Source organism: Ylistrum balloti, unplaced genomic scaffold (genome assembly GCF_031769215.1).
Source record: "Ylistrum balloti isolate Yb309-2 unplaced genomic scaffold, AGI_CSIRO_Ybal_v1 Utg370686, whole genome shotgun sequence".
Lineage (NCBI taxonomy): Eukaryota > Metazoa > Mollusca > Bivalvia > Pectinida > Pectinidae > Ylistrum > Ylistrum balloti.
The window spans coordinates 323214-337717 of record NW_026782413.1 but is presented as its reverse complement, the minus strand read 5'-3'; the positions used below and the strand labels follow the sequence as shown (position 1 = coordinate 337717).

General features: G+C 36.9%; 1 protein-coding gene across 1 annotated transcript; it reads right to left on the bottom strand.

Moving 5' to 3' along the window:
* Nucleotides 1–478: 478 nt before the first annotated feature.
* On the bottom strand, nt 479–14295 carry LOC132557528 (uncharacterized). The gene is made up of 6 exons (XM_060222023.1): nt 13888–14295; nt 9310–10540; nt 5184–5244; nt 1600–3833; nt 1081–1261; nt 479–830 (listed from the first exon to the last, which is right to left on the bottom strand). Exons 1-6 carry the CDS (start codon nt 14293–14295, stop codon nt 479–481), a joined length of 4467 nt encoding a protein of 1488 aa, XP_060078006.1.
* Between the last annotated feature and the right edge of the window lie 209 nt (nt 14296–14504).

Below are 14504 nucleotides of genomic sequence, written 5' to 3'. Positions count from 1 at the left end.
CTGACAAAAACTGATACACAAACTTAACATTTACATACACACAACACATCAACTTAATATTTACATACACACAACACATCAACTTAACATTTACATACACACAACACATCAACTTAACATTTACATAAACACAACACATCAACGTAACATTTACATACACACAACACACAAACTTAACATTTACATACACACAATACATCAACTTAACATTTACATACACACAACACATCAACTTAACATTTACATAAACACAACACATCAACGTAACATTTACATACACACAACACACAAACTTAACATTTACATACACACAAAACATTTGATGTAATCACACAACACATACACAAACACACAACTTTGTATACTCATCTTGACAAGTACAAACATGTAACATGTATATACACACAACACAGATGGATACATATACAATATACTCATATACCAGCTAGATACACACAACTACACACATGATACACACTTACTTACAACACACATACCAATTCAACACAAATGCACACGGGTGCTGTGAGTGTATGTACCTCTCTTTCCCTACATTAGAAACTGGAGCCATTGGTGGTTTTGATTTCTTCTTTCCAAAATGTAGAGGATTCTTGATCTTAGGCATTTTAAAGCCTGACTTTTTCTTTTCCTTGTTTTTGTCCTTTGTTATATCATCAGAGTTGTCTGTCCCTGCCTTGTTGAGGCCCTTGTCTAAACTGACTGCCTTTCGGATGGCCTTGAACTTGCTCCTTGCAGACGACCTGACCTTATCAGTAAGTGACTGCTTAGACACACTCAGTTCTTTGCTCCTTACTAGGTTGCTTTCCTCCCTGTAACATAACAACAAGGTCTGGGTGAGGAACAGGACAGAAGCTTGTAAATTTATATGTATTGTCAACTGCTTATATCAGGATACATCTCATAAAACATCAATGCAGTAATAATTCACAACTACATATCAAAACAAGAAAGAAAAATATGTCAATTGACAAACTGAAACACTTAACAACACACTGTTTTTGACTGCCGTGGTGTTTCTTCTTTATGAATGAGTGACAAATTTGACACAGAATTACCTACCTTTGGTAAGCCCTCTTTGGTATTGGTGGTGCACTTTGGTCCAACACAGTAATGCTGTCATCCATGTTGCTACTTGCTGTTACAAAGGAGAAATGTTTTCTCAGATTATCTCCCTTGGTTTTGTTACTGTCAGAATCCTGTGTTTTATCTGTGAGTTCCACTTCAGAATAGATGTTGGAATCTAAAGATAGATTTGATATGTATCCAAACAAAATATTGATATAATCAACAATGTCAGTGGTACCAATGGACATAGGAAAAACTTGGTAGCATTCAAAGCTGATATGATACTGATATGATTACTCATAATGTTTAATGTTAAAATACTATTGGTAAATCAGTAATAATCAAAGTAGGTAATATCAAATTTTTGTTTACCAGGTATATCAATCTATAAGCCTAGTGAGCTAATATGTTTTAAAAGTTATCATTATACCGTGCCAAAGATATCACTGCCATGGCCTTTTGGTTTTATAGAAGAAGTTGCTTACAGGTATTACCATGTTTCAGAATACTCACCTGAGTTAATCTGTGTCTCTGAGCTTACACTGGTGTCCCTGTGTACAGTCACTGTGGCATATGGCCCCTCGACTGGTGCATGGTCATTGCTGTCTCTGGTGATGTCTGGTACTAGTCCCTGGTCTCCTTGTTCTGGTCCCTGGATTCTGTGGATTTCACTCCTGTTGTTTTCTGTACTGATGCCTGGTTCTGGTATCTGGTCTCCTTGTTCTGGTCCCTGGATTCTGTGGATTTCACTCCTGTTGTTTTCTGTACTGATGCCTGGTTCTGGTATCTGGTCTCCTTGTTCTGGTCCCTGGATTCTATGGATTTCACTCCCGTTGTTTTCTGTATTGATGTTTGGTTCTGGTATCTGGTCTCCTTGTTCTGGCCCCTGGATTCCGTGGACTTCACTCCCGTTGTTTTCTGTACTGATGCCTGGTTCTGGTATCTGGTCTCCTTGTTCTGGCCCCTGGATTCTATGGACTGTTTCTTGTGTGTTGTTGCTTTGCATAGTACTTGCTGCTGCTTTGTTCTTACTTTGAGAGATATCCATATCATCATTAACAGGAGACACTACATCAACTTCACCAATGACTATAGGTTCTATGTCTAGATTGTCACTGTCTTCAGTTGTATCCCCCTCACTGTCCTCATCCATATCCCGGGCTTTATCAACAGCAAAATTGTTAATTTCCTCAGAATGTACTGTTTCATTAACATCACTTTTATCAACCAATTCTGACTCTGTTTTCTCCATGTTCAGGCTGAGATTAGCCAGTCTGACGTGGTTAGGTACAGGTGTTCTTTCTGCAGTCGTCATGACATTTTGCGTAAATACCTCATCCTCAGAATCTACTGAGACACTTCTACGTTTCTCTGCTTCTTCTATGGACATCTGACCTACCTTCCTTGTGCCTTCCTCATCAGTTTCCTGAACTTCAGACCCGCTACTTTGTTTTCTCTGCTGTGAATCTATAACTACAGGTTTGGCTGAAAATACACTGTCTGAGTCACTCTCAATCAACTCATCAATATCCAATCCATTTTGGTCAAGACTGACCAGGGCAACTTCATAAGCGGTCTTCCGCTGACTGTCTTCCAGATGTTCACTATAGGAAGGAGGTGGTCCAAGTACTGTTTGACCATTTAAATAGTCATTTGTATCATTCACAGGATGGGAATGAACATTAACATCAAAAAGATGCTCCCTGACATCAGAGAGATCCTCTTCAGTTAGATTTCCCCGGTTATCACTTTGAGGACTTTCACCAACATTTGATTCTCCCTCTCCAGCATAATGACTGTGATGTTTTGACTTCTTATATTGCACAGAGTAGAAATTTTGATGTTCTTCCTGGTTACATGGTGAATCTGACACAGATGAATGTTTTAACATGGCCTCTAAATCCACTGGCAAATTGGCTTCTACCTTAGATGGATTATAATGACCCTTTTTAAACTTAAAAATATTCTTAAAGCGAATTTTCTTCCTGGGTGAATGAGAATGTAAAGTTACTTTAGGGTAGGACTCTGTGAGATCGTCCTCAGTCAGTGTCTGCTGTGACGCCACTAGAGTGTTTGTTGACAAATCTGACTGAAAGGACCCTATGGATCCAGGATTTGAAGACTTTGAGAAAAAGATTCCAGTGTTATCTAAGCTAACATTTGTAATGTCTGATTCAGATGCTAGTCTACGAGATCGTAAATCCAGTCTTTCAGGGACCACATTTAAACTGTGGTTTGAGCGATGCACATCAGATTTCTGAAGTATATCATTGCTGGTCAATGAATTACTCTCAAATCTTGGTGAACACAAGACAGACACTTGGTCCTCACTTCGGGTTCTGTTTCTACAGGTACTTCCAGGTTTTTCACGAGGGGTGAAACAACGCCGTTTAGTTCGATACTTAATTTTTTTGCATTTTTCATAGTAGCGTTCTTGTATCACGTTTTCATTATCAGTTTTCACTTCTGGAATACCAAGACGTGGATCTGAGTCATCTATTTCCTCGTTAAGACTATTGTGCCTTTCAGCTTGTATCTGAAGGTCACTTTCTATGGAAGAATTCACAAATGAACTTTGAAGGATGTTGTTTCCAGGTGAAATTTTAAGGTCATTGCCAAGTGAGATTTGAAGATCATTGCCAGCTGTGATCTGAAGGTCATTGTCCGACACTTTAAGGTCACTGGAAGGCATTTTGGACATCGTCTGTTGCACTATCTCATGCATCATCACATCAACTTCTGGGGGACTGCAGGACATGAAAAATTAAGACAATAACAGCTATATTTACATAAAAAATAACATCCATATATACATGTTGCACATATCCAATGTGTTTGCACAAGTTTATGTAACCATATATATACCAGTATCTGTACCCATATATACACAGTATCTGTACCCATATATACACCAGTATCTGTACCCATATGTACACAGTATCTGTACCCATATGTACACAGTATCTGTACCCATATATACACAGTATCTGTACCCATATATACACCAGTATCTGTACCCATATGTACACAGTATCTGTACCCATATATACACAGCATCTGTACCCATATATACACCAGTATCTGTACCCATATATACACAGCATCTGTACCCATATATACACCAGTATCTGTACCCATATATACAGTATCTGTACCCATATATACACCAGTATCTGTACCCATATATACACAGTATCTGTACCCATATATACACCAGTATCTGTACAGTATCTGTACCATATATACACCAGTATCTGTACCCATATATACACAGTATCTGTACCCATATATACACAGTATCTGTACCCATATATACACAGTATCTGTACCCATATATACAGTATCTGTACCCATATATACACAGTATCTGTACCCATATATACACAGTATCTGTACCCATATATACACCAGTATCTGTACCCATATATACACAGTATCTGTACCCATATATACACCAGTATCTGTACCCATATATACACCAGTATCTGTACCCATATATACAGTATCTGTACCCATATATACACCAGTATCTGTACCCATATATACACAGTATCTGTACCCATATATACACAGTATCTGTACCCATATATACAGTATCTGTACCCATATATACACAGTATCTGTACCCATATATACACAGTATCTGTACCCATATATACACAGTATCTGTACCCATATATACACAGTATCTGTACCCATATATACACAGTATCTGTACCCATATATACACAGTATCTGTACCCATATTTAACAGAATCTGTACCCATATATACCAGAATCTGTACCCATATATACACAGTATCTGTACCCATATATACACAGTATCTGTACCCATATATACACTGTATCTGTACCCATATATACACAGTATCTGTACCCATATATACACAGTATCTGTACCCATATATACACAGTATCTGTACCCATGTTTAACAGAATCTGTACCCATATATACCAGAATCTGTACCCATATATACCAGAATCTGTACCCATATATACCAGTATCTGTACCCATATATACACTGTATCTGTACCCATATATACACACATACTTGTATCTACATATGTAATGTTTTATGAAGTAATTTGTGACCTACCTAGATATCAATTCTTTGTTTGGTTCTCCCTCCTCGGCCAAACTATAACTTTCTCCATTGTCTGAAACATAATAACATTAACCATAACTAGTAACATTTGTTATTATTATAAAGGTATATCTGCCATCAGATTTCTCTCTCTGATTCTATGGAGTATTGAGTAGAGAGTTATCAGGGTTTCTCTCTCTGATTCTATGGAGTATTGAGTAGGGAGTTATCAGGGTTTCTCTCTCTGATTCTATGGAGTATTGAGTAGGGAGTTATCACTGTACAGTATACCTGGGAATTGTTAAAACAGAGTAATTTAAACTGTTATTGTAGTTTACTAGACTAAATGTAAATACAAAATACCATGTCAATAGTATATGACAAATTTAGATTGTAGAGGGTTGTGGGTGTGTGTGTGTGTGTGTGTGGGGAGGGGGGCTAGGAGGCATAACTCTGGTGACTTAGTTTCAGGGCTTAATACCCTGCTGCCCAAAAAAGGTATTTAAATGCAGAGATTCAAGAATTGTTGGTAAGGATGAGATATTCCCTAGAGAAATTGATGACAAAGTAATTAGTCCCTTCAATAGAGTTGTAGATGAAGAATTTACATATGGACTGGAGGTGGACTTTACAGGTGTAAACATGTCCGTCAGGTTAGCCAGTCCACACACTAGTTTACTATTCAAATAGTATCATTTCCAACTGTTATGAAGTGATCGCTCAGTCTTGTCAAGGTTTTTCCACTGTCTTTGTATGTACATTAACACTGGTAATTATAGGAGAGACATGGCCGACAGTACCGAAGTATATCAAAGTTAAATCATTCAAGCGGATAAAAATGTTTAAAAAATTCCATCCTAAAATATGGTCAGGTGTCAGTCAAAAAAGTCTTTTGTCCCAAGCACCTGCTTTTTTTTCTCTGTAAACACATTATGGATACTGTTCAGACATTTAAATGTTTATAGGGTAATGATCTTGAATTCTAGTTTGGTGATTTAAATTTGAACACATAGAGATTAATGAATACCATTAAAGCACGCTCAGTCTTGCCAATTCTGTCAGACATTTATAATGTTACCTAAATATATGTCAAATTTTAAAATGACATAAATTCCATTTGTTTTTACTCTTCATTAAGAATATTACTGTAAAACTAAGGGTATTTAATAAGAGTTTTATTTTTCATGCCACGGAAAAGGTATATTAAGGACTTCCTGTGGTTGTTATATCGACCTCTATACAGATGTTATAAGCACCTGATGGATTGATATAGATCTATATAGATATAGATATTATAAAGACTTCTGATGAAGTGTTGTATCTATAGATAGATTCAGACATCAGGCCACACAAAAAAAAATCTGTGTTTCCTGTTTCTGCCCAGAAAAAATGGAGACCATGGGTAGCATGGATAATAGTTACTTTTGGCTCCGACTCTGAATTACTTTATATGGATTCGGGTTCATACTTATGAGTCAGGTATGTATAAGCATTGCCTGTGTGTATTATGAAATATTTACCATGCTGAATATCACAATCTGTGATGATGTTTTATTTTCGAAAGTGAGTCTTTTCTGTATTATCAAGTGCTAAGTTTTCAATGGAGTTCCATTGAACAGTATAGAAGGAATTGTCTTTAAAAGGGTCTTAGCAGATGGACTGACAAACAAGGTGATTCCTATATACCAACCCCAACTTGTTTGGAGGTGGGGGTTATACAAAGAAAATAAATTTTAAAAAATGGAAAAAAGTTTGGTCAACATCTGTCAAAGCAATACAGAGTTATAACATTCAGTAGAGATGGTTAAGAAATGTATCTGATCTCACAGTTGCTTTTTATGAACGCTAATGAAGTTATGGATTATATAAATTTCATGGCTAAAACAACTAAGACCAATAATGGCAAGGTAACTGTTATATGCCCAGAAAGATCAGTCTGTATAAATACCGGTATATGTCAAGCATCTGAATTGAATTCACCTCCAGTGCCAGTGCTGTTAGGGATCACCAGGAAAAAAAACCCGAAGCAAAATCATTTCTGGATCAAATTTTTGCCAAAATGTTGAAAAAAGGTTGGTAGCAAAGAACAGGGACGGACCAGAAACAAGAAACACAAATTTTCTTTTCTTTTTGGCCTTATAGAGTCTTCTAATGTATCATGTCTGGACGTGCCGAGTGACTACTGGTATATGGTATGAATATGACATTACAGTGAATTGGAATCTACAGGTAAATAATTACATACACAGCTGACAGTTGAAATATTCCAACTGAAATTTTCATTTTAAAAAGTCATATTCAACAGGTTAATTGTTCGTTTAATAAGCATACAAATAATCTCAAACTGAATTCGGAGCTAGTATCAACATTTTTGAAATATTCCTGTGAATCATATCACCACTGATATGACACATCAATCCAATATTGACTTACTCTGTTATATTTCTGATCAAGTGTCTTACACATAACTATTTGGACACAACGTAATTTAACAATATTACTTTGACCACCCTGTTAAGTCCCCAGAATTCAGAGTGTGTTGACTTAGGTGAATAAATATATTTTGATAACATATTAGGACAGTTTTGTTGACCAGGGTGTGATAGCCAGGACAAACCTAGGCCAACCATATTTACCTTTATGGTGTGTAAAATTGACATTGTAAATCATTCATAAGGTCTGACTTTTGTCCACTGGATACAATACACTGGCAGGGGTTTTTCTTCTCAGTAAACAATATATACAGTGGAAAAGAATCTCCAACCATTCATTATCCCTCCCTCCCCTAAAATTTTAGCTTGATATAATTCACCTGTCATCTCCTTGGGTATGATGGAAAACAGACATGCTCTGATATGCTTATCTGATATTAAAGTGTGATCAATATTCCAATTAGGAATGTTAATCATGAACAAAAATACTGAATATTTGTCTTTTCTTGTTTATTTCTTACATATTACAATTATTATAATGGGGTCTGTGTGTGATGCAGTCAATACAATAAAGACACACTAGTTTGTGTTAGAAGTCAATGAGTCTGTGTGGTAGAAGTCAATAAGTCTGTGTGATAGTAGTCAATAAGTCTGTGTGGTAGAAGTCAATAAGTCTGTGTGGTAGAAGTCAATAAGTCTGTGTGGTAGAAGTCAATAATTCTGTGTGGTAGAAGTCATTATGTCTGTATGGTAGTAGTCAATAAGTCTGTGTGGTAGAAGTCAATAATTCTGTGTGGTAGTAGTCAATAATTCTGTCTGTGTGCTAGTAGTCAATAAGTCTGTGTGGTAGAAGTCAATAAGTTTGTGTGTTGAAGTAGTCAATGAGTCTGTGTAGTAGAAGTCAATACGTCTGTGTGGTAGAAGTCAATAAGTTTGTATGGTAGAAGTCAATAAGTCTGTGTGGTAGAAGTCAATAAGTTTGTATGGTAGAAGTCAATAAGTCTGTGTGGTAGAAGTCAATATGTCTGTGTGGTAGAAGTCAATAATTGTGTGAATGATAGTAGTAAAAACGTGTGTGTGGAAGCAGCCAATAAGTTTGTGTGTTGAAGTAGTCAATGAGTCTGTGTGGTAGAAGTCAATAAGTCTGTGCGGTAGAAGTCAATAAGTCTGTGTGGTAGAAGTCAATAAGTTTGTGTGGTAGAAGTCAATAAGTCTGTGTGGTAGAAGTCAATAAGTCTGTGTGGTAGAAGTCAATAAGTTTGTGTGGTAGAAGTCAATAATTGTGTGAATGATAGTAGTAAAAACGTGTGTGTGGAAGCAGCCAATAAGTTTGTGTGTTGAAGTAGTCAAAGAGTATGTGTGGTAGAAGTCAATAAGTCTGTGTGGTAGAAGTCAATAAGTCTGTGTGGTAGAAGTCAATAAGTCTGTGTGGTAGAAGTCATTAAGTTTGTGTGGCAGAAGTCAATAATCGTGTGAAGGATAGTAGTAAAAAGGTGTGTGTGGAAGCAGCCAATAAGTTTGTATGTTGAAGTAGTCAATGAGTCTGTGGTAGCAGTCAATAAGTTTGTGTGTGGTAATACCGTGACACGATAATATCACAGCACTTTAAAAGATCTAAACCTTGACTTTATCCATTGACACATTATTAATGGCACAAGCAAACAAAAGTTCCTATGCTTTCTAAACATTAAACATTCTATACCAACCTTTGTTTGGGGTCAGTCTGCTATCCTTGTCTGAGGACACTGTGCCACATTTGTTTGCGGACACCATGCCATCATTGTTTGAGGACACTGTGCCACATGTGTTTGAGGACACTGTGCCATCTTTGTTTGAGGACACATTGCCATCATTGTTTGAGGACACATTGCCAACATTGTTTGAGGACACTATGCCACCCTTGTTTGAGGACAGTGTACAGTTAACATCAGAGGTAAGATCATCCTCGTCTACTTCCTGTATGACATCAGTGAAAGTAAAGCTATCCAAGTCATTTGCAAAGTAATTAGCACCAGTATTTGGCAGATTTCCATTTATGTGTAATTTATCAGATCCATTTGAGTATTTGACATCTGTTGAAGAATTGTCCGTGTTGTGGTGGTACCTGGTATCCATGGAGACCACAGACTGTGCTGATGAAGATTCTACATCAATAGCACTATCGGAAGGTGAGTCTGGACTGATTACCCGTGGGTAGGATGACTCAAGGTTCTCAGGATGTTTGGAGCCAGTGTTATGCATACCTGCTGTTTCAAGGTTAAGTTTTTGTCTGTATGTCCTTAGTTGTCTGTCCTTGTGTTCCAGTTGTTGCTGAAGGGAGCGTATTTGTTCCTCCTGTGACAGATCATTGGAGTCCAGTATCCTGTGGTATGGGTCCAAGTGTCGTGGGGAAGACAAGTTGTCAAGGTCATCAAAACCATGCATATCTGAAGACACACTGCTGGTCCTGGACATTCGTGCCCTTGGAGTTACCTCTGACCTTGGAGTTAGTCCGGGATCATAGCTGCTTCTGTAATGACTTTGAGGAAGTCCATTATATAAGAGGTGATACAATCTGTCAGATGTTGCATTCAGGCGTTCCTTCACTGTGAGGTCTGACATCATGGATGGAGTTGGACTGGTTCTACAATCACGGTCTTGCTGAAGATCACCATAGCTCAGAAATCCTCTTAAATCATGCTCTAAGCTAGACATGGGTCTTTCAGAACATACACTTCTGGTGTCATCAGAGTCATAAATATCACCATGAAACTCCACTGGTAAACCTGAGTTGAATAATCGCCGAGGTCTGCGTGCCTTGGTCTCAGACATAAGTCGACGTTGAAAAGCCTGAGGATATTTCTTATGGAGATTTTGATAAAAATTAGAATTCTGTAATCTTGGATACTTGGTACAGATGTCGATGTTCTCCATGCTCTGTGACAGGTTAGATCCCTCCTGAAATGTAAAATGAAATTATCTTGATTGATCACATTATCCCGTACATCAGCTGATCCCTGGAAAAATCCTCATCAGTCATCTAACCACGAATTTATTCTGTGATCAACCGAAACAAATAATTAAAAAAAAAATATAAAGACATCTAATTTTCAATCTCTATCTTGACTTTCACATATCTACTTGGTAAGTAAATAAAGACATCATAATAGCCTTTACCAAATATACAGTTCTTCAATACAGTGTAAAAGAGGTGAAATCTATCTTAATTACAGATAACACTTTTATGACCAGTTGCTGTGTGTGACTACTGTAAATCACTTCAATTTCGCGAATATTTTATTTTGCAACCTTCCCTCTTCAGACATATTTGCAAATACTTGATTTCGTGAATGGTGTTCTAGAAATTACTTTGAATTTGCAAATGATGGACTATTGGATATATGAACTCCGATATTGGTAACCGAATCAGCGTGGATGTCATCAAGAATTATTTCTATACAAACAATAACAAAGGATGTTTAATTTGTGATTGACTCTCCTCCTGTTCTAATGGATAAAATAAATCACATGTGAAATATAAGTGATCTATAGTATAATTTATAAATAGCAACGATGACAAATCAGGGTGGTCAGGTAGTGCAGTGATAATGCACTTGTCTTTCACCTAGATGTCCAGGGTTAGACCCAATGTGGGTTTCAATCTGGGCCAACAAGAGTGATCGATATTAGTTGCAAAACTTGGTTCACAATTGTTGCAGAATAAATAAAATTTGATTAAATAAATCTTTTACATTATATTTATTTTTAATAACACCATTATTAATTATTCAGTATTTTCAATCTACATCAATTCTATAATTGGATGTAATTCATTAACATGTGCTCTTCATTCTTATAGTGATGAAATAATACTTTTAATTTATTTATCAAATGGGTTTGATGTCCACTATTACAGCATTTCAGCAGACAAGTCAGAAAAAAGTGAGGAAAAAATACTGAAAATCAAAGCAGTCTAAAAGTTAATTTCTATAATATTATCATTATATTTGCTAAATCAAGAACCAACAGCTTATGGTAACAATGCTATAATATCTACAAAGATTGTTCAAGATCATTTCTAATTACAAAGGTTAGACAAGACCATACAACAACTAATTACATGTAAAAAGGTCACACAAGGTCACATCACATCTAATTACTAAGGTCACACAACATCTAATTACTAAGGTCACACAACATCTAATTACTAAGGTCACACAACATCTAATTACAAAACTTACAGTCACATAAGTCAAGTCATATCTAATTATAAAATGTCATAAGAGGTCATATCACATCTAATTATGAAAACTCATAAAAGGTCACATTGCATCTAATTACTAAGGGAACACAAGTAACATCACATCAAATCACAAATGTTACACAAGATCACACATCTTATTACAAAGGTCAAACAATGTCACATCACATCTCATAACAAAGGTCATACAAAGTCACACCACATCTAATTGCAAAGGTAATACAAGGTCATTAACAACGAACCAAAAAGATTACTCAAGGTCACATTCTAGGTAATTGAAAGGTCAAACAATGTCATAGCACATTTACTTACAAAAGTCAAACAAGGTCATATCACATCTACTTACTAAGGTCACAAACCATGCCGCCATCATATCTAGTTAAAAGGATACATTACTTCTCTATCAATATTTACAACAATTTCAATATCATGTAATATAAGTGATATTCAGCAACATTAAGTGTAAAATCAGGTGGTGAAAGCTATAGAATTCAGGTCAATTATTTATGTTACAACTAGTTAATGACTGAATATATACAGCAATTTATATTTGCAATCTTCTCTAGCTGGTTGAGTTCAAGAATAATACTCCCAAATAAGGTTTGTAAAAAAATTGAACTATTTTCTTTGGTTGACATTGATTTGATGTGCTTTTCTTTAACTTGTGTAAATAAATCATTACATATTAGGGTAACCTGTACATAGAGAACCTGTACATTGCTATGATCCGTATAATGTTATCTCCCACAGTTATGACCTGTACATAGAGAACATGCCACTTTGGTTATTTGTACATACAAACCTTCTCACTGTGGTGACCTATATATAGAAAACTTGTCACTGTGGTGACCTGTACATATAGAATGTGTCACTGTGGTGGCCTGTACATATAGAATGTGTCACTGTGGTGGCCTGTACATATAGAATGTATCACTGTGGTGACCTATTTATAGAGAACCTGTCACTGTGGTGACCTATATATAGAAAACTTGTCACTGTAGTGACCTATTTATAGAGAACCTGTCACTGTGGTGGCCTGTACATATAGAATGTGTCACTGTGGTGGCCTGTACATATAGAATGTATCACTGTGGTGGCCTGTACATATAGAATGTATCACTGTGGTGGCCTGTACATATAGAATGTGTCACTGTGGTGGCCTGTACATAAAGAATGTGTCACTGTGGTGGCCTGTACATATAGAATGTATCACTGTGGTGGCCTGTACATATAAAATGTGTCACTGTGGTGGCCTCTACATATAGAATGTGTCACTGTGGTGACCTATATATAGAGAACCTGCCACTGTTGTGATCTGCATTTGTACATAGAAAACCTGCCACATTGTTGACTTGTAAATAGAAAACACATAACTGTTCTGACCTGTTCGTAAACAACCTGTCACTGTATTGACTTGTACATAGAGAACCTGCCACTATGCTGGCTTGTACAAAGAGAACCTGCCACTATGCTGGCATCTACATAGAGAACCTGCCACTATGCTGACCTGTACAAAGAGAACCTGCCACTATGATGGCATCTACATAGAGAACCTGCCAGTATGCTGGCATCTACATAGAGAACCTGCCACTATGCTGACCTGTACAAAGAGAACCTGCCACTATGATGGCATCTACATAGAGAACCTGCCACTATGCTGGCATCTAAATAGAGAACCTGCCACTATGCTGGCATCTAAATAGAGAACCTGCTATTATGCTGGTCTGTACAAAGAGAACCTGCCACTAAGCTGGCAGCTACATAGAGAACCTGCCATTATGTACATAGAGAATGTTATACTGAATAGAGTTTGTTACAGCACATTTGTATGTGTTCTGTCTTTATTTGATCAATAAATAGATCAAGTCATGATACACATAAATAATTTGACCTGTGAGATATTTTCCGTCTATATACATTCCACATGTATGCAATCCATCTTCAACCAACCAACAGAAAGGTTAAGTAATAGATCCCTCCCATATTGTTACTTTCTCTTTCCAGAAAAAGGAAGTGAAATGACAATCTGAACTAGAATTCTTACCCGCTGTTTTCGTGGTTTAATATTTTTAGCGTATGCTAGCCATTTGCCTCTCTCTGGAGGTCTGGATCTGACTCCATATGGTATGTAGCTGTCCATGTCGACTCTTCTTGGCTCGACATTGTTTGTATTACGAGAACTTCGCTCGACCTCTCCATCTCCTCTAGATCCATTTCCCAAGTCTCTGTTGCAACTCTCCTCTGAGGTAGGCAGGTCTTCTCCGTTACCATGTTTATGACGATCACTGAATCTTCTGCGAAGTCGCTCGTCTAGAAGTCTGGACGATGATACCAGATCAAGATAAATATCACGTGGAATGGTGTCAACATGTTTACCTGTGGTATTTATGTTATCAGAAGACAGGTGTAAACTGCGAGGGGATGAACGATGCCTTCTATTTCTTGAATACATTTCATTTCTTTTTTTACAAACACACACAGTTTAATTACTATAACGTCCATATCCATTTTCAAGTCTTCGTGAATGCGTCTGATAATTTAATCCAATTGACATCCCGACGTAAACACCTTCCATCCATTGTTGGTACACGCTATCAAGTTGGCTTCGTGTAGTAACCCTGTGACGTCACACTTCAGGTGCTTTCCCACAATCGATGACGT